This window comes from Photinus pyralis, unplaced genomic scaffold, assembly GCF_008802855.1.
Source record: "Photinus pyralis isolate 1611_PpyrPB1 unplaced genomic scaffold, Ppyr1.3 Ppyr1.4_LG7, whole genome shotgun sequence".
NCBI classification, from domain to species: Eukaryota; Metazoa; Arthropoda; class Insecta; order Coleoptera; family Lampyridae; genus Photinus; species Photinus pyralis.
This window is the reverse complement of record NW_022170738.1, coordinates 12,688,474-12,714,955: the sequence shown is the minus strand read 5'-3', so window position 1 is coordinate 12,714,955 and position 26,482 is coordinate 12,688,474. Positions and strand designations below refer to the sequence as shown.

Sequence of the window (26,482 nt, the reverse complement as noted above, 5' to 3'; positions counted from 1 at the left end):
TAAATGGGGTATACACACACATTTCAAAGTTATGCTGCACAATCTGATGAGGAAACTACCCAAAATTTACTTTTAAAAACATGTTCAAAAAGGTCTATGATTAAAAAAAATGCCGACGTTCAATATTTCAAAGGCTTTGCAGTTTCAGAAAAATGTACAATGTGAATGGGAATTTATTTATTGAAAACTACCCGCTAAATCCTACCTTTCTCTGAACGGCAGCATCCTCCATCCGCCACTATAATGCACCCTCACAAAAAATTCAAAGTTTAAGTGACAAACGACACGCACACAAACAATACCGCTAACTAACTGCCGTACTATAAACAGGTCGAATTCAACATTTGGCGTTATCAGTTACCTCCAATTAAATTTGGTTTTTCCATTTATAGGTATCATTTAATAGCATTCCGTCGATTTCAAATTTTATAATTTGCTATCTCAGTTTAATTTTCCTTGACGTACCTACAAAGGTCTTTTGGACAAAAGAGAGAACATATTTTATCTTTTGTAAGCAAGATTTTGTACAAAGAACCTTGCTCGACATTTAATATAAAGTGATTGGCCTTTTTAAATGGAAATGCTAGGAAAATGATTAGGTACGTAGTCTCAAGTGCAATAAATTTCGACGGTTGGTATTGGAAGATGGAAGTGATCGAATGCTGAAGAAAAAACTGAAACGCCAGGAACATCGGAAGGGAGAAGAGGCACACTTTCAAGTCCCACAATTAAGTTTTTGTGACTTATGAGGTCTTATCCAAGATTTAGAATGGCACTAGCTTTTAGACGTAGCTACTTATTTAAATTGATTTAATTTTTTCGAAATAGCAATAAGGATCCTGGCGGTTTTCAGAACTGCAACCCCAAAGATTTCTACAAAAGTTCCGAAGTTAATTAGCGCTTTTCTTTTAATTTTCCTTTCAATAACCACACGGGTGATCTCGGAAACCATAGAAGATACGAGAATGGTCAAATTAGAGAAAAGATGCGTAATTAAAGAGTGCTTTAAAGAAAACCAGAAAATTCCGATTACTTCCAAAGATTTTCCAGAAAAAAACGAAATTTGCCAACTTCGTTTTTATTTTTTTTGTCATGTTACAGATACAAAAAAATAAAAAATGAATAAGTATATAAATTTATTTAAAAGGATGTCGCTAACGGATTTTCCAATGTGCCCGTGTCCATCGGGGGAGTAAGAAAAATGTGAACCTTATAAACGTAAACACAACATGAATTTTCTATAACTTAGTTTTTCTGAAAATGGCATTGTTAGAGCCCTCAAATTTTTTTTCGGCAATCTAATTTTGCTTTTCGAATATATTTGTTGTTTTTAGCGACGTATAGCACATTGTCCAAGTACTTACAAACAGCAAATTGAACATTTTCGGGAAATCGTAGGCACAGTTCACTAGATGTTGTAAGGCTCGAGACACGCTCAAAATATCAAAATTATCAAACAGGACTTTTTTAATTAGATATTCCTTTGCGTTAATTATTGTGGGTCAATATGAAATTTTTGGGAAAATGCATTACCTCTGAAAGAGTGTCCGCGTACTCATTTTATAAAGGCGGATGAGGAAATGCCAAAGATAGCTTGGTGATGAGTTGTTAAAAAAATTGAATTTTATATAAGTAAAAGTTAATTTTTGTTTATAATTAAGTAAAGACAATTTTCGATTCAAAGGGTTACATCATTTTAATAATTTTGAGAAATTTGTGTATATAAAAATGTATCGTATTTCGTATTTAGATTTAATATTCAGTGCCAATTAATTCAGAAAGGCCACATTCATTTTCGTAAATTTAAAACTTAATCTTACATAGGAAATAACTAATAAAGAGTGATGTTAATTATAATTCTTGCACTAGTTGAATTTTCATTAATCCATTCAAAACGTTGTGGAAATGTTGGTGTTTGAATTTTTCAAACGAACCCATAGCAAACAATTTTGAAAATACAATTTTGCGGGGAACTGAAAAAAAGAGAAGAGTCTTCAATGAGTCAAGTTTTTTTATTCTTATTTCTTGCAACAATTTTGCCCCTGATTTTGCCTAACGAAAAATATGCTTTTTAGTTCAGAGAGGAAAAAGGGTTAAAACACTTCTCATGAAATAGGAATGCTTATTTCAAATACGCAATGTATTTACTTCTAAATAACGTTGGGTTCATGAAAACCCCCATTTAACCTTCCCATCTATTATTTTGCTAGATACACCGTGTCCAAGATAAGGAGGGCCACTACGAGTATTCTAGAAACGGTAAGAGATACAAATTTGGTTAAATGGTAGAAAAGTTGCGCAATCAAATGAACCGTTTAGAAATCCATGGTATTTTTTGTTTTTTGAAATATTTTGAAAAAATCGGATTTTTCGATTTTACGAACTATTACCACCCACACATATTAGTAAGAGAGGTATTGCATTGCGGTAATAAATGACCCCTCCCCCACTTTTTTGGTGGAAAAATACGCTCTGAAGCACCAGGAATCCAAATCAAACAAAATCTCGAGGATGTCGGTATGTCCGTCTGTCTGTACTCTCATTTCAGCAAGATCGCGCAAGCGCAAGTGTGCCAAAGTAACAAAAAACTGTCAATTGTTGACGTTTTTCTTAATTGTCGTTAAACTATTGCATCGTGCGGGTGGTATCAGTGCTCGCCACAGCAAATTTTTTTCTGGCGTTAATATTTGACCACTGACACCACAGGAACTTTCTTTAAGGTGGAGTTGTTAATTTTTTAATCCAACGCTTCGTATTTGGGGAACTACCATCAAAGAGTACCCAGGCTCTTTGCTATGATCAACTTTACTTTTTTAAATACAACTCTGATATTCCAATATCATATTCTTAAAGCCTGAATTCTGAATTCAACACTTTATAGTTTAATTGAAATTTAACCTTTTTTCGGGCTTAATTAAGAAATTCCCCCACCTTAAAGAACATAAATAGTTGGGTTTTGTTCTAGGCCAAATATTAAAGCCTAAAAAAATAGTTCGTAAAATCAAAAAATACGATCCCCATTTAACCACAGAGCTGTGGTTTCTGGAAAGTAAAAATAATTCCCAGCATTTTTTCTTCGACACATTTACATAAACAATTTTTTACCCCAAAGCTCTTTATTACTTTCTGAGACACAGAAGTTTACTATTCGGTACGTACTTTGTTTATCTTATAACTTATAACATACCCAGCGGCTCAAATATCCATTCTATTTCCATATTTCTTATAAATTTAATTCTTTAATTGTTTTTATCTTCTCACTTCTCAAGTTTTGCATATTTGTATTGTCGCAAAATAGTCTTTTCAAAGAGCCTTTCCCAACCAGAAGGTTTTTCTACCCTATCTGTATGCATTAAGATGCAAATACTAAAAAATTTACCAAACAATTCCAAAGGGCCATCACCACCACTTACTCGTCCCCGACGTTTTTTGTGCACCTTTCAGTTATTTATTAGTAAGGCCACTCGTGAATGAAATGTAGAAAGTTCGTGGATATCTGTTAAACAAAGATCTGAGTATCAGACGTACGGCCGGATATAGAGTATTTTGGCCCATTTTTCAAAAAAACAAAATGAGCTATTTTATAAAGGGTGGCAAAAAGTGTATATATGGAAAATTTGAATAAAAGGGCGAGTTGCCGTCAGATTTGAAAAATGTTTCGGCTTTCCCGCACACACTTTAACAAATAATCTTGAAGTTTCTAGAAAGTTCCTCATTCGTTCTGTGAAATGTGATGTGGACGTTCCGTAATTTTCTAGAAACGTTTCATTTAATATATAAGCAAATTAAAGCGCGTATGAGTTCAGTTCCAACTTCGACGAGCTTGTGTTATGTTATAAGGTGTAAGTGATAAATAATAATTACTATTATAAATTAATCCATTTTAAGACTGTTATAAGTTTATTGTTAGTTAATTGTAAATAAATAAAACTAATTAATGAAATTTACGTTAGATAACTAATAAACTCCGAAACAATGGAATGGTAATGTGTAATATATCTGCATAAAATTGTTCTAAAAGCCGTACGATAGTATTAATATTTTTTTAACTTCATTCAAATTGATTGATTGTTGGAAATAAAATTACATTTTAGATTATTAATTTATAAGCTAACTTTTTAGACAAGTTATTAAAGTCATTAAAAGTATATTCAACATCACAAAAAGTGAAAGTTTTTCCACATTATTATTTGAACGATAAACTTTGAGTCGGAATGAGACAAAGAGAATGTAAACAACATCGTTATCGAAAATATACTAATTAGTGCGCTCTTTTCTTTCATACTACAATACGCTGCGCCCTTTTGTCCCAAAAAAGTTGAAGCATTCTAATATTTACTCACAAGGTAAATGTAAATGTTTATTCTAATGACGCCTATTTCATTTGCAGGAGGCTGAAAAGATTAAATCTGGGTGGAAACGAGCTAACATCGGTACCGCAAAAGTCGCTCTCGATTTTAGACACGCTGAAAAAATTGGAAATGCAAGAGAACCAAATATCGAGAATACAGGAGGGCGATTTCGAAGGTATTTCCGAGCGGATTTTTCGTAGCCAGTTACACGTATAAGTAAAATTGCAATTTATAGGAATGAAAAATTTGGACTCCCTTGGGCTAGCTCATAATAAATTGAGGGAGGTACCGGCGAGGGCGTTCTCTCATCTTTCTCAGTTAAACTCGTTAGAATTGGATGGAAATAACATTGTGCTGGTTGACCCGTCTGCGTTCGCCGGTCTGGAAGGTATATAGCAATTAATTTGGTGTACTTTATTTATTTGGTTTTGTTATTAAATTTTCATGTCGTGTTTCAAATTAAGAACGGAAACAGTGCGTGATGAATTTTATTATATAAATTTAATTGAAGCTTTTGATGTATTTGCTTTTATCAAAAGGGGGTGTACGAGGCGTACATTGGGATGAATTAAGTTGTAGAAAAAATTGTTTTAAATGTTTTCATGAATTATTTATTTATTTTCCAGCGTAATTAATGCTTCGGAGATTAAATTATATCCGCGGTACGATGGAGACGCAAAGTACAATGGTGGATGCCGAGCTTACGAAATTTGCATTTACAAAAATAAAGCTTGACTTTCACATTCAGTTAATACTGACCTAAAGAAACGATCATCTAACGTTTCTGGAACACTTTCCAAACAAGTTCAGGGAATGGGATTGCAAAAACGTTGAGATTATCCAATCGGTTTTATTCTTTAGATCTAAGGATCTAACAGATGTGATTCAGATACAGAATTCTATTATATTTCTGAATAAATTTAAGGCCGAATATAAAACAGAACTGTAAATTGGAAAAAAAACCTCTTGCCCTGTAGTGTCAGTGGCAAACGGCGAATGGTTCATTGAAAGACGAATAGGAAACCCTTTTTCTACTAACCGAGTAGGTCGCTACCTGCCTGAAAAAAGTCAACACAGACATTGGGCCGTATGAATAAAAGTAAGCAAATGCTTATACTTGCAAAATTCAAAGTAAATACTCGTAAGTGCTCCTTCGCACTGGGCGTAGCAGCGCTTCTAAGCAGAAGGACAGGACGCAGTGCAGCCTAAACCATGCTAAACAGACCAGTATGAAGGGGCAGTTACGAGTATTTACTTTGAATTTTGCAAGTATAAGCATTTGCTTACTTTTATTCATACGGCCCAATATGTGTTTGCAAGACGATCTGACATTTACATCAGACTCTAATTCCTTACCATACATTTTATTTCGTTTCACCTTCTTCCACCAACATATTTACAAGTAATAGCAAGATGAGTAGTGGGCTTTATGAAAGGTGTAGCGTCAGTTAAATAACGGGTTGGACAACCCAAAGAATGGAATAAATTATTACCTTAGTGTAAAGAATAGAAAATGCAATAAAAACCGGGACGCAATGAGTAAGGGTTGCATACAAAACATAATTTCTTGAAGTATACTTGGGATTCAAAATGCTTCGTTTGGGGGTCCTCATGGGTTCAATTTTTTCTCTGCTAATTTATAATTTACTTCTAATTGCAGAAAATTTGCAATACCTTCGACTCGGCGACAACAACATCCATACAATACCAACGCCGGCACTGCGCGGACTACACCGTCTACGTCATCTCGATCTTCGGGCGAACAACATCAGCTACATTGCTGAGGATGCGTTTACGGGCTACGGGGATTCAATTACTTTTCTTAATTTACAGAAAAATGAGTAAGTATCCCCCTGCAAACGCCCCGTATTTCACTACCTACACTTTCAGCATCAAGATGCTACCAGCTTTAGGTTTTGAAAATTTAAATTCGCTGGAAACGTTAAACCTTCAGAACAATAAAATAATGCACATACCGGAGGAGGTTATGGAGGCCGTTACCGATACTCTACGTGTCGTTGACGTTACAGGTGGGTATTAATTTAAATAAAATGAATTGAATACCGTTAATTATGCGGAGCAATTTTGGTCAAAACTCATAAAAATTTCGTTACCATTTGCCCTATAAGTTTGAGTCAAATCTTGCTTGAAATCTTAATCTTCAGCTTGTATAGACGCCAAATTTTATACGGTTGAATTTCACTTTTTGGAATAGGTCACTGAGATGGCCCAGATGTGTCATTTAGGGTCAATTTTTTTTGTTAAAAACGTGAGGAATGTGCTCAAGAAGATGTCATCCATTGATATTAGTATCACCCCGTCTAGATATTTGCTTACTCAACATATAACACATAGCGCAACCGGTAAATCTCCAAGCGAGATGAAGCTCTTTGGATTCTTTCGTTCGTCCTTACACCGAATGATTGTTTAAGTTTCTTTGGAATTCTTTCCATCTATAAATTAAGTATAAACGCAAAGAAACATTTTGTTCTTTTGACCACAACGCTTTCGGGGTAAAAAAATTCATGCTGATCAAATAATGCAACAAAAGGAAAATGCTCGCTCACGTAAATATGCCACTTTCTATTTGTTTTCCTTGTGATGGCAACTGGCAATGAATTTTTAAGCACGCCCTACAATAATTTCGTCGAATTATGGGCAAAGTTTTCCCTTGTAATTCGATAATTAACTTTCCAACAAAAATATCACGTAAAAGGAAAAACAGAAATGAAGCGTAACGAAATTGCTATGATGAATGGAAGTTTACCTTTCCCAACTAAGACGTCTTGGAACGTTCGTATCGCCGACAAGCGCCTGCTGTTTGCTGCCTTGATTTAAAAGCCGCTCGTGCTGGGATATCCTGTACGCCCTTGCAGCAACGACGTGAGGGGCGGAAACCCTGCAACAATAATTACTGTTGCTACAAAGATAAAAATTTCTCATTTTCGTCAAATGTTTAGCATCATTTGACTCAACACGAGGGCAAAGGTTCCAATTCGGCGGCTGCGCCATTTCACCCCCTTACTTTAAAAATTGCGGAAGGTTTTTTTGCCTTTCTATACAATGACAAAAAAAATATACGCTTTAAATATTTTATTACGATATTTCCGTTAAAATGCGGTTTAAAAATACTTTCGTAAACTTTTTCAATTAAAAAAAAACGCGTGAAACGACGTGCCCTAGGACTTTCTTAACACAGTATCGAAGTTGTAGGTAAATGAAATTGTTCATTTCATCATAAGGGCAGACCATTGCATTGCAATTTCGGAACTTAGCGCTTGTGGTATCTCGATGATGGGACTTTAGCCCGAAATTCAGCATCAATTCTTTCCCACTTCGTCGACATAATCAATTAATCTAGGAATAGGACTTGAAATTAATCCTTAAAAATGTACATGACATTTTACGTCTAATGTCGACGAAGAAGCTTTAAGAAGTGTCCAATTATTATCTCCTGAAATACGAATTATTACGAAAGAAAATCTTGCACACACGGAGAAAAATGGATTGTTAAAATCATATATTAAAAATTATATTGTAAACAGTACGAGAAGCTATTATTAAATCAAACAAACCTTGACACACGCTGTACAATATGAATATGTCTAATCAAAATTATTCTCACTATAATAATGATATTGTATTAAATATGATCTTAGATATTTAAATATATCCAAGAGCAAATAGATAATAAACATTAAAATATAGTTTATTAACGAAATGGGTTTATTATTTTTCTATTTCGGTGTCACAATGATGATTTTGTACAACAGTTGTACAAAGACAGTGATTATAGTCGTTTTTTTTTTGGTAACTCATCTCTTAAGTTGGCAGTTACTAGTTAGTACAAGTAGGTACTTCGTTGGGTACTTCCATGTTTGAACTTCAAAATGTCAGTCTTACTACGCTGCCAACCTAAAACTTAACGGCATAAAAAGTGTTCCCAACATAAAACATGTTAGTTCTAATGTTCCCTATAGTTTCTGATAATGATTTTTTTAATTAAATTAAAGCACCGAAATAGAAAAAATAGTATGAAAAACGCGTGTTACAATGCTTTATTGTAATACTCCTATCTTGCGGACACTCGTGGCTACGCTTCGCGTCGCCACTCGTGCCACAAGATAGTCGTATTACAATAGGTCGCATTGTAACACTTGTCTTTCAATATACTATTGTGTATAATACAGTTTAGTATAACGCATTCTTAAATGTAAACCTTGCGGTTGAAAGATTGTTGGTTTAACAACCCATATATTAATTTTTAAATTGTAATGATGCTGAATCTGCAAGATAAGCATAAGCTTATTTTGAGAACAATCGTTGCAAAGGTTGCATTAAATTATTAAAAAGCTCTGTATTGTATATTGTATGCGGTTTTTGTTCAGTCGACACTCGACAGTCAGTTCAGTGCGTATGTGTATGTGGGTCGCAATTTTGGTGAAGTTTATAGATGAATTCTATACCACTTATAATCATGAGTGATGTTCCAGAGATTTTGAGGGTTGGGCCAATACAATATGGCAGTATAAGTACAACAAAACTGTATTATATTGATTATTATACCTTATTGTTGCAAATATATCATGATTTTTGAACTTATAATTTTATATATTCGAAACCAATATGTGTGTATCCTGATTTTTGGTAAAAGAGGAAAACACTGCCTTTTTTTGAGCCACGGAAAAAAAATTGTCTCAGATCGACCCGGAAAAAATTTTTCTTATAGAATGTGGCCTGTAGAATCCATAATTTCAAACAGTTCCAAGATTGGGCTACTAGTTCAAAAGTTACAGCCTTTTGAATTTTCTTTCGAAATTGGTTTCTAGTCTATAACTTTTGATTGAGAAGTCTGATCGAAAAAGTACGAATTGTTTTGGAATCTACGCACCAAAATTAATAAGAATTCCCCGGGAAATTTTGGTGCAGTCGATTTTTGGCAGGGTGTGTATATTAATTAGTTGCAATAATCTAAGTTACTTATTAACAAAGCGGAGATGTTAATTCAGCTACTGCCGTATTACAAAAGCATGCATATGAGATGGTTGCCGTTACATACAGTTTTTTTGTATGAGTTAAAACGATATATAGTAAAACTAGCTATACACTTGCAACAATATGTATATGATAAATTTTATAATTCTTCATAGCTATCCCTATACGTATTATATTTTTTGATAGCTATTATTATATTTTTAATTACCTTTAACACACATTTTTCTCCGTGCTGCTACGAGTTCCACTGACATCAGCAGACTGCTGTTTAAATACTAAACTAGAGGAAATGAAAATTTTGTTTTGGCCCCGTTACCCAGCTTGCTTTTCTTTTGTTTTCTACCTACTAAGACACTGTTTTGCTATACCGAGATTAACATACCTTCTACGCACTACCCCACGTGGAATTTTGAGGAAATCCTGCACTCTTGTGATATGGAAAAATCAGATCAACTTTACTGAATACAAATTTCCCAGGGAAAAATAGTTATTTGTACAACTAGAGAAGAATGTTGAGTTTTTCAATTCGAGTAGGTAGTGTGTCAATTGAACGAAAGTTGAAAAACACTTTCTTTTCAAGTCTTACACATAATTTTTTCTGAAACTACAATTAAAATTAAAAAATGATCGCATGCAATAATGAACTTTGGCACAGCAATCTAGATACAAGTATGTTTCAATTTCAAATGTCATTAGTAAGATTAACGCATCAATTGTTTTTTATTTTCCTCACTAGAGAGGAAAATCACATTTTCTGCGCCCTTTTCAGAGACGAAAGTAGTGGTTTCTAAAGTAGTTTCAGAAAAATGGATTTTAGCAGCCCTAACTGATACTGTCGGTGGATTGGGTGTGAGGAAAGCAAGTGGTTTCAGTAAATAGCGTTTACGACCTTATTTGTGACATAAGCATAAATCGTATGGGAAACATTACAGCAAAGTTGACTAAGTGGACTCGATATAAAGCTTCGATAGTTCCAGAACAGAGACGCTTCCAACTACGGTCCCCATGGAAGAAATCCATTGTTTATTACGAATTTATTATATTCCACGTTTTACAATCTTCATCAATGTCATACCTTCTCACAGCGATTCGCACCTAAATTTTGATTCGAGAGGTGATATCGTGTGGGGGGAGGGGGGGAGCATATTTGTTGGTAAAAATCTGAGAGAGCGTACTAAAGAACGTTTTTAGGAAAATCCCCTTTGGTATCAATTGAGTTGATCACGATTGTTATTCACAAATTTTTCAATGTCAAACACATCTCAATTTTGCTGTGTTTTCATCCCCTATTCGAAATAATTATAATTCTGTTTACAACATACCTTATTGTCCCTTTCAATATTAGCTGCAATACAATGTATGGTGTTATCAGACTTACCCTGAGTGATAGGTGAGGGGCAGGGGAAGATACATTATGTGCAATGTTTCTTTCGGAACAATGAAAATCCGTGAACTACAATTCTCATACTTATTGCGTTTTCTACAAAATGCCCCCTATATAAGTATAAATATTAAATGTTAGCGAGCTGTTATTTTTTGAACTGCACCTTAGTTGTAACAAATATAATGCTCTTTCAATTTGGAATTTTAACGGCCATTATCCCTAACCGTATCAGAATGGCGTGAAACCGTTAGAGAAATAAGCCACCGTAGAAACTGAACCCTAATATATCAACAACACACTGTCTATAAAGCCATAAACTTTATATGGTTATTACTTCTCAATGTGACGTGGCACAATGTTGTGATTTTTAGAGGCAATTATTCGTTATTCAAGCTATTTGATACAGCATCAAACATTACCACTGATAAACATATTCCGTGTTAATCAAATAGGGTGTTCATTTAGAACATCAGGCTTAAGCGACCGCCAAAATGTAAGGGAATATGACTTTAGAATTATAATAAGAAGAAAATTCGTATACTATTAAGAAGTAAAATTCAAGTTACTAAAACGGCACATGGCGCCTATGGCCAAAGTTGACGTTTCCTACATAATGGCGTAAGCTAAGCTCAATTTTACTATACAGGGTGCCCATTATGTATGGTATATAAATATCTATCTCGGTAAATATCGAATGTATACAAAATTTTTCTATATGAAAGTTGTTTAACATTTTATTTCCGATAATAAGGCATCATTCAGTTGTTTTTATTTCAGTAAACAAATGTACCTAACGAAAAACAATTGAATTTTTTTCAATGGCAATGCACCTTTTCATTACATTTTTTTTTCTTTTCAACCAAACGTTAACCTAGATATCCTACATCAAAAAAAAAACAAATGGACGTGTACCAAAGGTACACATTCATTTGTTTTATTTTGATGTAGGATATCTAGATTTATGTTATAGATGTGACTATAATAAGTTTTTTTGAAAAATGTTCTTGTATTATTAGGGTACTAACATGTTACATCAGCAAAAAGAGAAAAAAAGATCTCTATCAAATGAGCCTAATGAAAAGGTGCACTGCCATTTAAAAAAATTCAATTGTTTTTCATTAAGTACTCATTTGTTTACTGAAATAACAACAACTGAATGATGCCTTATTATGAGAAATAAAATGTTAAACATTTTCAATCGACCGAACCGTCGCAATTACCGGGTTTGAAAAGAGACCATCCCCGACCGAATTACCTCGTGTACCGTAAAGGGATTGAGAAAATCGCGACAGCTTGATCAAGCGGTTTTTGCAATTTTCCTTGATTTGTATCTCAAAATTTAGAGAAATGAAAACTGATCAATATAACAGAAAGTGAAACAAAAACACAAAGCAAAACTGATCACAGTTATTTGCTCTAAAAATGCGTTTGTTTTAGTGTTTGTTACTTCAACTACTAGCGGGCGATTGCAAAAACTAAGATTACTAATATTGAAAAAATGAAGAAAACTAATTCTTTCTCTCTCAAATTAGATAATCCACTGGTATGCGATTGCGAACTGCAATGGTACAAGAACTGGATAAGAAATTTAAGAGACAAGGACGACGAGATGATGCAAAAGAAACGCACCGTCTGCATTATGACCTCGGAGCATAGGGAATATAGCTTACAAAGTTTACCACTAGATAAGATGCATTGTGCTGTAAAAGCTTACGATCCCATAAATTCTCGCAGCACTTCGCTACTAACTTCTTCTTTCGCAACACTATGCTTAGGATTATATACTGTTAAATGTGTTATTTAGTTTTAATGGGTACCTCACACACACACTTCCCCTTTCAAGACATAATCGATACGTGCTACCGTAACCTCTCAGTTCGGACTTAAGGGCGTAATTGGAAAACGTCACATCTTGGAACGAGCTTTTCGACTTTCGCCTGAATATTTTAGCTATGGTACCATCGAAAAGCAAGTGATTGTGTCTCTTTCTGGCGGAAGCACGACCGTTTTAGGGATGTGGCGCGTCCGATACGACTCTAGGTACCTGTGTATCCTAAAAAAATGAAATCCATATCATTTTATACATATCATAGAATAAAGGTAAGAAGGTGTAAGTCCACCACTTCAATTTCTCTTAATGTGTCCCAATTTATTCACTTATATATCTTCAACGTATATAGAGATACATGTGTTGAATTCCTTCTCTCTTGGTGTCCATATACATATGTGTTGTAGATGGTAAGACGTTAAATCCACAAGTTCGATTTATTATTATCGCACGTCGGCATAAAGACTCTACATTACTTGAAAACGGGACACATAAAGGCCTAATTACATATCATGGTGGATTTCTAAAATAAGTTAATCACTTGTGCCGCATTAATGGTTTCGGTAAGTTTCTGGCTGATGGTAGGAAAGTGGGTTCGATTTCGCAAGCGGACGGCGAGACAGGGAAGCGCAAATAACCGTTTGCGCTTCTGCCGAAAGCACCAGAATCGACCAACTATCCCAAGGCGAGTTGTAGCAAAATGGTGCATGTTAGCTTAGGATTAACAAGTTTTTTGAAAACATGTGAGCTTGATTATCATATCACGATATATATTAAGATTTTAGAGTTAGATTTTAAAACATTTATCAATGCACACTAACAGTAGACCACCTACACTTTTCTGTCTTTGCTGAGAGAAAAAGTATATTGACGGCAATAAGTTGTAAAATATATTTTTGATCTAAAAAAAATGTGCTATTGATGAATGGAAGGTGTTTTTGTGACAAAGTTTGTTGTGAGCTCGTTCTCAATGAGATGAGAAAAAAAAGCGTTGAGAACGTTCGCTAGACCATTTCGAGACATATCCGCCGTTGCTATGGCCAATCTTCGCGCTGCTATGCCAGCTCAATGCGCAAGACGCAATATTTTTATAACTTTCTACAAAGTGACAGGTCGTTATCACATAGGAGCGTGAAGTGCAAGCTCGGCCTCCACATTTTTTACAATTTTATCATAACCGGATATATGGCTGTATAATGTATATCTTCATTAGACGCATTAATGCACTTTAAATTAACTATTTGTATTATGTCTTTATATGGCTGTTGTGTTTTGTGTCAAGATATTTAAAAAAAATAGTATATATTCAATGTTTATAAGATGTAATATTCTATGTATACGTGAAGTATAAATAAAGTTATTTAAACTAAGACTCAAACAAGTGAAGACGAAATGAACAAAAATGGCAAATTTCAAAAGTTTTGATCATCGGAAGTTGGAAATTGTCCTCTGAAGTGTTCACAACATAATAAAAAGCCGTTTAATTTTGAGCATTTTCAAACTGGAAAAAACTTCAAATTTGGATCGTTTTGGTTTTTACAAACCCCAATCTACATATATCATTTTCATTATCATTACTTCACTTGGGATTAACGTAACACCTATGTAAAGATTCACAAGAAAAACTTCATCCCAACCAACAACACAATGATCTTAACAGTGTCATTTTCAAAGACTGCAACTTCGACGACTGAAGACTTTCTTGCTGATACCATCATGAAGTTTGAAAAGTACCCGTTTTCCGTACCACTTTTGGACGCAATAACGAAATGTTTTGTATCAAATCGTAACCATATCTGTATGCTGCATAGACCATCGGGCGAAAAAAGTAAACGATTTCCATGAATTGATCACGATCAGGAATACTGGCTTTGTACAAGAAAATTTCCCGAAGGACTTTTGCGTCGAAACTAGCATTAACGTTAACGGATGTCCACAATGCAGGAGAAGCGACAATGGGAAAAACTTTACAGTGAACGGTACGCTATTGGATAATCGATGGGTAGTTCCCTACAACCCCTAACTTACCCGAAAATACAAACAAATCCCGTCGCAAGATACCCTTACTTATCATTATGTCTGGAAAACAAATCATTGGGTATGTCGCCAACGTGTATTCGTTTCACCCAGGAATTTTGAGGGCACCTTCCCACAATAGAACAATCTTTTATGGATATTGAACGCCATTTGCGTCAGTTTGGTCAAACAGTCTCAGACTTTAACCTTCCAACCATTCAAGATGCATACGAAAATACGATGTCAAAGTGGATTATGGACCTCGGTTTATTTGTTTCGCCACAAATGGCCTGTGCCAGCATACAGGTGGTAGCGATTTGATACAAAACATTTGGATAGTGCGTCCAAAAGTGGGTACTCTCTGTACCTCAAAAAGAGGCGGACGTGCTGGGTCACTTTTTCGTGTGCAATCAAGCACTAATGATTCGCACAAAACATTTCGTTAGTACTTCCAAAAGTGGTGTGAAGTTGGAGTAGAAAACGGGTATTCTGTGCGTCCAAAAGGGTTAGACGTGCTGGGTTACTTTTTCGTGCCCAAGCTAACACTAACGAAGCACTAACGACAGACACGTAATATATTGTTAGTGCTTCCATTACCGTGCTTATTCGCGCACCACTTTTTCGAGGTACCTTTGGTTGGCAAAATACGAATTTTCAACAAAGTTGCATCTTATACACTACCTAGATCCTTAGTTTTTAATATCGGAAGATATTTTTCAGGTATTTATGTTAAAAATAAAATTTTAACGCATTCCGTGTCAACTCCTTGTCGGAAAAGGCGCTACCTAAAGAGTGAAAAATTAGGCATGCATACAGGCTGCCCATTATGTATGGAATGGTATATGTCTCGGTAAATATTGAATGTATACACAATTTTTCTGTATGAAAGTTCTTTACCAGAATTTTTGTAAACGGCAGAGCACCTTTTCATTAGGTTCATTTGATACAGATTTTTTTGTCTTTTCGATGATGTGAGTACTCTAATACAAGAAAATTAGAAAAAAAGTATTATAATTACATCAATAACATTAATCTAGATGTCCTACATCAAAATAAAACAAATGAACGTGTACGTTTCTTAGACAAAATCAAATTAGCAATGGTTTTCATCGCAATAAGTGTTCAAAATATTTTTATTATTAAAATATGGCAGTGAACTGACCTATCGCGGAAAGCTTGAAATGATTATCTGAGTATTCTGGGAGAAATTGCTACAGCAATTATTGCTAATTTCGTGTTGTCTTCACGGTTTTAATAACAAACATACACGTTCATTTGTTTTATTTTGATGTCGGATATCTAGATTAATGTTATTGATGTAATTACATTAAATTTTTTGTTATATAAAGGTACTAACATTGTACATCATCGAAAAAAGAAAAAAATCTCTATCCAATGAAGCTAATGAAACGATGCATTCCTATTTAAAAAAATTCAATTGTTTTTAGTTACTCATGTGTTGTCTGATATCAAAACAACGGAATATGCTGCCTTATTATGAGAAATAAAATGTTAAACAAGTTTCGTATAGAAAAATTTTGCATACAATCGATATTTACCAAGGTATAAGTAGACTATATTCCATACATAATGGGCATCATGTATACTGTTAAATCATTGGATGCCAGAAGAGACATAACGTCAAGCATAGCATTATATGGGGTTGGAACTATTACTATAATAATTGGTCATAAAGTCTCGTTTGTTCCTTTCTATTGCTTTTCCATTAAAAAAAATGTGTTCTTATTGTAGCTTTACGTTCTAATGCCACTACGTTTTCGGTAAGTTAGGTTGCAACAGGGTGTATCGTGAAGGATGTTTGTTACAATAATCACCCCACAAGAGGAACTCCACCTGCAATTAATAAGTGCCTTCCTGTTGCAAAGAAAATCATTTATGTATGGCCATTTGCACCGACCAACATATTTTACGAAAATTGTTTGCTAAGGTATTGTCTCCTATTGTAAAGGCTCGATGTGAGTAGATTTCATCGCACCCAAACATGTGCGCAAAGCAGTGTTTTAGAAAACGTCGATTTTCGCACGCAATATCATAAGGGCATCTAATTTTTACGACAATTCAACTCATGTATAAAAAATCGCATAAGCCGCAGTGAAATTGTCACTTTGACAGCGGCAAAAGTTACCTGCAACTTTTCCAGCGACAAATGCACTAGTGGTTTTTTCACTTATTCATTTTCGAACCAATTATCGCATTATCATTTCCCATATGACTAGTTTGACGTCTGTCAATAATTGATTAGTTGGTGAATTTCTTGTTCGTTAAATTGTCCTGCCGAATTACACTCGAGGTTTGTATTTAAACCGAGTAAATTTGGGTTGTGGCAATTCAAATCTGTTTCCTTTTAGCAATTGGACTCGAAAAACTGTCAACCTAAAAATGCTCCACCTGCGGTGTCGCATTTTTATTAGTTGACAGTTTTTCTCGTCTAATTGCTAGGCAACAGATTTTCATGACCTAAACAACCCAAATTTACTCGGTAAAATACAAACCTCTTGTGCAATTATAAGTGAAAAAAAATCGAACAAACCCGTTGCTAAGTTATATTTTAACCAGAAGCATGAGTGGTGGTGGCAGCAAAAATCCGAGTCGAAGAAAATTTAAGGAAATTGTGATACGAGATAGAGAGGAATAATTGAGTTTCAATTATCGTTGCCAACAACGTGGTACAGAAATTATCGTCGAATTGGGCAAGTATCCCCGTGATCGAGGTCGTCACGTCTAAATTGCGAGAAAGAGAAGGTGAAGGTGGTATAGCTGTTAATTGTAATCATTTTCCGTTAGTAAGTCGATCATTGATTTTTTTTGTGTGAAAAGAGTACCCTTTAAATTATTATATAGCGTAGGCGGTACAACTGAATATCGAGGTAAACGCTGCACTTTGTGACAAAAGCATCAAACTCGGTACACATGTTCATTAGGTCCAATTAAAACTTTTGGCCCGCAGCACCCACCGAAATTTTCGTGTGGGTTCAACATTTGAACACTTTTGTTCAAAAGGGTGTTCAAGGTTTTAACCTGTAAAAATTGATGAATTTCGGCGTTCTAGGGGTCGTTTCTGAATAATTTAGGGTCGCTGGTGTCAATGGCGGCATTAAAAAAGTTGTATATCTGACCCTTAGGCCCCAAATTTGGATTATTTTCAAAATAATGGTTAAATTTTGAATTTGATAGTTTTAACTCTGCGTGATGTTTCGGATGTCGATTCCAGCTAGTTTGGACGTGCACTACACGCTAGAATTGTTATATTGAAGTTACAACAGTTTCTAGTGTGTAAATAGGCCCGTTAATCGTTCAATAATTTGTTCAAAATTTGGAAATTCCATACTTGAAGGATTTTGCCGTTCTTGGTGTCGTTTCCATATAATTTGTGGTTGTTGATGCTGATTTTGTATTCAAAAAACAGATGCGACTCATACCAAGTTAGGATCTTTTCATATTATTTTACCTATTAAGAGGGAATGTTCGCGCAGTCATACCCTTGTTGTCCCGGATTGCAACAACTATTGAATGACAAAGAAAGACGTAAGAGACGGGCATTTCATTAAGATTCGGAAGTGGGCATGTTCTTTGACGGGGTATACCACCTATGCTTCCATTATTGCCCTCCTGTCATCGCTTGTTGGGAAATAAGTACTTCCATCAGTCAGTCTTGAGCTCACTTCACAAGTAACATCTCTCAGCGAGCTAGTTCCGTCCGACTCGTGCCCCTGGAAATGTGGATATCGCAACGATACCGCGAAACGCGATCGATCGCGACGCAGTGCCTGGGCGTACCCTGAAGTCGCCGAGGCAGCCCCCAAAGTACATCAGACGGCGGGCGGTACGATTAGGTCGCGGGTCACAGGCATTTTTAAGCCGTGCGTGTCGCTGTAGGAACTTGGAGCAGTTACTACCCTATGCATACACGCTAGAGGCCGGTTATCTGGTGCAACAGCTCAACGAAGAGAAGGGGATTAAAGCTGCTTTTATTCAGAACAAAGCAAAGTGGCACAAAGCCTGTGCGTCGAAGTTCCAAGGGGCTAAATTTGATAAACTTTTACTAAAAGTTCAGTCTTCTACAGTTCTACCAGTGCTATTGATGTACATGAAGAGGCTCTCGAAGGCTGGCGGCCAGAACCAGCTTCTGGCTGGTCATGGTGGTAACGGTCCCTCAATATACGCGTAGGGTTCCTACAGCGACGCGCAGGGCCTAAAACGCCTGTGACTCGCGGCCTAATCGTACCGCCCGCCGTCTGAAGTACTTTGGGGGCTGCCTCGGCGACTTCAGGGCACCCCCAGGCACTGCGTCGCGATCGATCGCGTTTCACGGTATCGTTGCGATATCCTCACTTCAAGACAAGGGCGTCGTCAGAGGGGGGGCAGGAGAGGGCAGCTGCGTCCGTATAGAGATTAAAAAAAGTAGTAAAATGCAAAGCAACCAGTCCAAAAACCAAAGTGTCCTGGTTTTTTTGACCGATAATTCCTTATTACAATTATTGTGGTTGTAGAGGTACCTACAACTAATAATAATTAATATAAAAATAAAATAATTAAAATTAATAATAATTAATAATTTTTTTATCCTTCATATGTCAACTTGCCCCTCTCTGGGCCATCAGCTGGCGACACTCTTGCTTCAAGGGGTACCTCGCTGCGAGATGTTACTTGTCGTGGAGTGAGCTCAAGACTGACTGATGGAAGTACATATTTCCCAACAAGCGATGACGGGAGGGCAATAATGGAAGCATAGGCGGTATACCCCGTCAAAGAACATGCCCACTTCCGAATCTTAATGAAATGCCCGTCTTTTTCGTCTTTCTTTGTCATTCAATAGTTGTTGCAATCCGGACAACAAGGGTATGACTGCGCGAACATTCCCTCTTAATAGGTAAAATAATATGAAAAGATCCTAACTAGGTATGAGTCGCATCTGTGTTTTGAATACAAAATCAGCATCAGCCACCACAAATTATATGGAAACGACACAAAGAACGGCAAAATCCTTCAAGTATGGAATTTCCAAATTTTGAACAAATTATTGAACGATTAACGGGCCTATTTACACACTAGAAACTGTTGTAACTTCAATATAACAATTCTAGCGTGTAGTGCACGTCCAAACTAGCTGGAATCGACATCCGAAACATCACGCAGAGTTAAAACTATCAAATTCAAAATTTAACCATTATTTTGAAAATAATCCAAATTTGGCGCCTAAGGGTCAGATATACAACTTTTTTAATGCCGCCATTGACACCAGCGACCCTAAATTATTCAGAAACGACCCCTAGAATGCCGAAATTCGTCAATTTTTACAGGTTTAAAACCTTGAACACCCTTTTGAACAAACGAAAATGTCGGTGGGTGCTGCGGGCCAAAAGTTTTATTAGGACCTAATGAACACGTGTACCGAGTTTCATGCTTTTGTCACAAAATGCAGCGAAAAAATTTGTACCGCCTACGCTAATACACAGTTAAGAACTTAGTTAGAAGTTAAGTATATTTGGGTCGCTGTTCTGTTCTTCGCTCGAAATATTATTATAAGAAACTCGGCCCACTATATAAAAACATTTTAAATGGTAAAATTTGTAATAAAGAAAACAAAAAGGTTTTTTTTTGTAGTGCTAAGTTTCTATGATTGTCTTCTTTTGTATATTGTGGTGGTAATACTACAAGGTTTGCAATATGTGGAGGTATATTTAAATCCCCACAACCTTTCTTAATAATAATAATAATTTTATTAATGTTAAACGTAGAACAGTCTACTTACATCCGTCAGAGCTCTATTATAATAACTAAAGTATACCTACTAAACTAAAAAGTTTACATATTTTGCAAGTTGGTGCAGAGAAATTCACTGTATGAATAAAATGCGTTTTTTGACAGAAATAATTTAGTCCTGTTTTTAAATGAATTGTAAGGTAAACATTTAATGTTCGGTGGAATACAATTATAAAATTTTTTTGTTATGAAATCAATGTTTGTTGCGAGTATCATATTCATGAATATCCAATTTTTTTACAAATTTCTGCTCATTGCGTTTAGCAAAACAGAGGCATGTATGTATAAAAATACAGGGCAATGTGAGAATTTTATAACTAATGAATGCCTGACGACAATCTGCTTGAAATGGAAGATGAGCAATGATTCTTACACTTTTGCATTGAAGTTTGAATAGCGGTTTCCAACATGCATAGTAACCCCATACATTAATGGAATATGATAAGTGACTGTGTATAAGAGCAAAGTATGCAATCCTTAAAATTTGAGCAGTAACGTTTTCCGCTAATCTGCGTAAAACGAAAAGGTTCCTGCATATTTTTGCTCGAATAACTTCCGCGTGAGTATCAAAATTTAGTCGACAATCAATAGAAATTCCTAAAAAGGTGACATGGTTTAATGTTGGTAAGTTATGAGAACGTAATGATAATATCATTGATGCTGTTTTAGTGCTATTGATAGTTAACATGTTTGTTTCGCACCAAGTACTTGCCCGTTGAACCAATAAATCGGACTGATGAATTACCTGATCAATATGTTTAGACCCCACAAGCAATGTGGCGTCGTCAGCATAAAGTAGGCAATTGTCGCTGCTTGAAATATATCCCGGCATATCATTAATGTAAATTAAAAACAAGAGTGGCCCGAGAATACTCTCTTGTGGCACACCTTTAGTAAAACAAAGTTTTTCAGATAAAGTATTGTTAATTCTTACACACTGGAATCTATTTGTTAAGTATGATTGAATTAATAATTTGCTGGTCAAATTAAAATTGTATACTTTTTCTAACTTGTGTATTAAGATCTCATGCTGAACGCTATCAAATGCTTTTGACAAGTCTCTAAAAATAGCGCGGGCGTATTCCCCTTTTTCAAAGTAATCAAGAGTGAGCTTTACAAATTTGGCTATAGCGTCAGAGGTAGATTTTTCTCCACGGAAGCCAAATTGATTTTTAGAAAAAAGATTGTTGTCCTCAAAATATTTAGAAATTCTTTTGTTAATTAATTTTTCAAAGACCTTGAAAAATGTTGGCAAAATGGATATGGGCCGGTAGTTTGCAACGTTGTTGGTATCACCCTTATAGACAAAGTGATTATTGGGAGCCACAACAATTAAAAGCTATCGCGTTTATAGAGTCGGTAATGCCATGGAATTATGAAATCAAACAAAAGCGCGTGCATTTACCATTCGTTAGCTTTGTTTGATCTTAAACTGCCATGGCACCACCGATTTTCTTAGTACCGGTGTTAGTTATCCAATCTCTTGGATTCAAAAAATAATCAGGGAAACAAATAATCAGAAATGAAAAAATTACTACTGAAATTCCTATATGGTGTGTTGTTCAAGTCACCACCCGGTATGTAGGAGCTACAGGCTACTGTTTTATATTTCTTATGGACGCTATATTAGATCTTTACGGGATGAGATAGAGACAAGAAAAGAAGAATAAAATACATACAGTATTAATAGAGTACAGGTAATCAATCATTTTTCTATTATTGCCCTCTATCTCATTCCATAAAAGTCCAATTTGGCGAAAATGAAATTTAACATTTTCAGTTTATCTGTGATATCTTAGTTAGTCTCAAAGATGTTTCAAAAATCTTATATCCATTTTTTAGTCACAAAGGGGGTCCCCCATTTATCCTACACTGTATCGGTCACCGTTACAGAGATCCCAATGGTGAGCCACGAATTTGATCCACCTTGTACATCCAAAATTGGTGTAAATATTACTTTAATTCCAGCTTAATTAATGCTATAGCGAAGTGTGTGCAGAAACAAGTTAATCCATTTATCGCTAATTAACTAAGCTAGGATATACTTTAACGCATTAATTTTCTTGTTTACGACAAAAATGATGCCTGATTCCCATAAAGTTAGCAAATAAAGATACAATTCTGTTTTTTTATTTGGTGCACGTCTCAAAAATAAGTTAATAAAAGTTAGTACGCAGACGTACTTGATTTAACTACTAAATTTACTTTCCGTTGTTAATCTAAGCTAATGCTTAACTAATAGGAAGTATACACTGTGTCCGAAATAAGGATATGTATCATAAACGCCGAAACCATAAAATATACGACGACGGTCAAATTAGAGAAAAGATGCGATTATCATGCTTTCAACATAACCAGAAAATTTCGATTACTTCCGAAGATATGCCAGAATAACCGAAATTTGCCGATTTCGTTTTTACTTTGTTCTGATGTTATTTGAACAGATACAAAAAAAAACTTTTTGAGCTCTACAAGACAGCATTGAGAGATTTTTATTCGTTTCAGGGAAATCAGTACACACTGTATTGAGTAGCATTTTTTATGAAGCACACAACGATCTATGGCGAACAAGAAAAACGAAAGTTGGAAACTATTGATTTCAACAGGGCGGTGCACCCGCGCACAATGCCCAAATCGTGTGAATACCTATCGGACAAATTTTTTATTTTCCAGGAAATAAAAATTAAAAAAACTAGTAGAAGCTTGCAGAAACTTATTTTTAATTGGCAGAAATATTGTGTTTTCTGTTTTTTGGATACGCTTTTTAGGCTTACCAATAATGATTATGTTTTAAGGGAAGTTTTAATTCAGGAATGCAAGATACGGAAAAAAATGAACAGAATGGAGATCTCAAAAACCTTAAACTTTTGCAATGTTTTGTTTAAGCATTATTTTGTTTTCCCTGAAATTTGTGTGCTTCCTTTGATACCCTAATGAATAATGATAAATGTGCGACTGCAAAAGTGTTCAGAAATCGAAAGGGTGCGGAATTCCTGCACGAATTATCTTGGTGCAAATTATCTGTGAATCAATTCCCCAGGAGCGAATTCTCCGGTGCCAACTATCTGAATTGTCCCACAAACACAGGAATACTCCATACAAGCCTTCATTTAAAAGGTCTGTGAAAATAACTTTTAAAAATAACTGGGCAATAGCAGGCCCTTTTGAAATTCAAAAGACGTAGTAGATATATATTTAACATTATTTTACTCATTTTGAGTCACTAAGAGCACCTTTTGATTATAATATGAGAAATACGACTTAGACAAAGCAATTTTAAACGATATCACACGCCCTTGGAAAATTGGTATTGGATATTATCACTTTTTCTATTGATTTAACCCTTATATTAGGTAGGTTATAAGCAAACGGCAGCGGCGTATATCCACTGATAAAAATCTCTACTTAAAATTAGTTCCAGACGGAACGATGGCCGATTAAATCTTAAATCGTCTAAGAAATTTAAAACTGAAAAGCCAAATATACAACGTGCTCAGTGACTTACTTTTGGACAAATTAGCTGAAATAGGGTGCTCTAAACTACTAGTCACGTTTATTAAACATATCACCAGTAATAGAATGATTTTCTCTGATTCTCTTAAAAAGGAGTTTAGACTCAGTCACAAAGGAGTTCCACAAGGTGGTGTTTTGAGCCCATTGCTGTATTTAATCTATGTAAGGGATATTACTGAGGGCGTTCCTAAAACTGTAACTATATCTCAATTCGTCGACGACATTGTAATGTACTGTAGTTATGGAAATGTTGAAAAGTCTAAATCCCTTGTTCAAAAAGCAGTTAATATCACAAATGCAAATTTAGGTAAAATCGGTTTGGGATTTGAACCTGACAAAACTGCCTTTCTTCACATAAATAGTAAAAGAATTAAACCTGGCGAAACAGTCCTAAATCTGTGTGGCAAGGACATTGTCTCGTGTGAGTCAATCAGATTTCTTGGCATTGTTATTGATTATAAACTCAGTTTTATACCACACCTAAACTCAGTTGTAGCAAAATGTGCTACTAGATCCAACATTCTAAAATTTCTGTGTGGCGTCAAATGGGGTTCTCATCCAAGCACTCTATTAATCTTATATAAAAGTTTTGTTCGTTCTATTATTGACTACTGTAGTTTTGTTTATTTCCCGACAGCCACTATTCATGTTGAAAAATTGGAAAAAGTCCAAATTGCTTGCCTAAGGACTGCCTTAGGCCTCAGGAGAACAACCCCAAATATTGTCGTACTTGCGGAATCCAAACTGCAGTCAATTCAAGAACGCTCAAAAAGTTTGGGTAAATGCTATTTCACCAAAATTCTGTCCAATTCTATCTTACCTTCCTTTCAAACTATCCAGTCCATTATTCACAATAAAAATGGCAATAGAAACACAATTAAATTAAATGAGAAACCTAATCTCTTAAAACAGTGCATACTGGATGTTACTGATCTTAATATAAAAGCGCACAAGAACTATAACATTTATTGTTTTGATTACAATGTCCTTAAAACAAGCCTAAATGTTAATTACGACCTAGGCAAGCACATGAAAATAGCTAAAGATCCAAATACAATCTTAAATGCGTTTCTCAGGGAAAACAACTCCCACGTAGTGTTCACAGATGGCAGTAAAACAAATGACCAAAGCAGTCATGTAGGTTCTGCTTGCTTTTATGTCAATACAAATAAGAAATCTGGTCAAACCCTACCAAAAGATACGTCAATTTTTACTGCAGAATGTTTTGCCATTGGAAAAGCTTTAGAATCAGTTAGAAATAGTCAAGTTGCCAATTTCGCGATAGTATCTGACTCTCTAAGTGCGCTCCAATGTCTAGGATCAGCCAAAGTTAGTATAAATTTAAATTTTTATATTCTCAAAATAAAATACGAATATAACAAAATTATGGCAAAAAATCCAAGCAAGAATATAGTCTTCGTATGGTGTCCATCTCATATTGGCATATTGGGAAATGAGGCTGTCGATGAATTAGCAAAATCTTACACAAGTAAAACCCCTACTCCTAACTTTATAATTCCTTTCACCGATTTTTCGCAGAAAATTAAAAAAACTTCATATATTAATACTAATGATTACTGCTTAGAACAATCCATCTATAAAGGTTTCAAATATTTCAAACTTTTTTACAATGACTCGCCTAAAACTTGGTTCCACAAATCTAGAGTAAATCGTAATATTACAGTATCAATAATTAGATGCAGAGCGGATCACTACAATCTCGCTACCTCTTTGTTCAGGGTCAATATCGTAGATGATCCAATATGTGCTGCGTGCGGTGATTATAATGAGGACCTAAATCATGTTTTATGGCAATGTGATATGTACAACGATCAAAGATTAAATTTAATTAAGAATATTTGCAGAGGAAAGACGTTATTACCGCTACACGTAGACTACCTATTGTTTTATCCCAACTCTACTGCTTGTGAACACATTGTTAAATTCTTAGATGCGATCGGTCGACCAATTTAGTTATATATCTTCTAAGGAAATAATATGTAAATATTATTCTATGTATATGTAGTTTATCTTTAATAAAGGATAGCTGATATAAGGCTCCTACAAGCCTTGAAAAGCTTAAAAAAAAAAAAAAAAAAAAATACGTGGTCTAAATAGTCAATAATTTTCCAATTGACGCTATTATAGACGTACAGACCGTTAGAGGTTAAAATTAGCAGAAAATTAAGGTGTCAGTCGCCATACGATTTCCTAAATATAATTACCGTCACGCTTCACGTTACAACAAAAGCAATAATCGATTTTCATTTCTGGCACGAGACCTATACTTGCCCGCAAGCATTTTATAGTGGTTTGCAATTTAATCTTATTTGTCAGATATTTGAGCATCTGCCAGGGATAGAAAACGAGTATAACGTCGAACAATTCGCATGTGGTACAAGGGCGTTATGTGCCCGGGATAGGAAAATTGGTTTACTTTTGAGCCAGAGCGGTAACACATAATTTTTTTAAGTTGATTTTCACGGATAAATCATCGGATAAATGCGGACACCACCAAGTGTGGATACCACCCTTATCCCAGCAGTGCTACTAAAAGTGTACAAAATCGCGCCACAAACATACAAAAATGGAAAAGTTAAAAATTCAACT

At 35.2% G+C, this 26,482-nt stretch overlaps 1 protein-coding gene and 1 long non-coding RNA gene across 3 annotated transcripts in view; one reads left to right on the top strand and one right to left on the bottom strand.

The window, feature by feature from the left end:
* LOC116176928 (chondroadherin-like protein) overlaps positions 1-13,623 on the top strand; it is a 95,994-nt gene extending 82,371 nt beyond the window's left edge. Inside the window, exons 5-9 of the mRNA XM_031495767.1 lie at positions 4,391-4,527; positions 4,588-4,740; positions 6,013-6,193; positions 6,243-6,382; positions 12,264-13,623. Coding sequence (XP_031351627.1) covers positions 4,391-4,527; positions 4,588-4,740; positions 6,013-6,193; positions 6,243-6,382; positions 12,264-12,535 — 883 coding nt within the window. The 3' untranslated portion in view covers positions 12,536-13,623. The remainder of the gene's footprint in view (positions 1-4,390; positions 4,528-4,587; positions 4,741-6,012; positions 6,194-6,242; positions 6,383-12,263) is intronic.
* LOC116176933 overlaps positions 1-26,482 on the bottom strand; it is a 213,897-nt gene that overhangs the window by 139,895 nt on the left and 47,520 nt on the right. The window contains exon 2 of one of the 2 annotated variants that reach the window (XR_004146558.1): positions 7,120-7,251. The exons of the other annotated variant lie outside the window; for it this stretch is intronic. This is a non-coding gene — a long non-coding RNA (uncharacterized LOC116176933). The remainder of the gene's footprint in view (positions 1-7,119; positions 7,252-26,482) is intronic. 2 annotated transcript variants of the gene reach the window in all.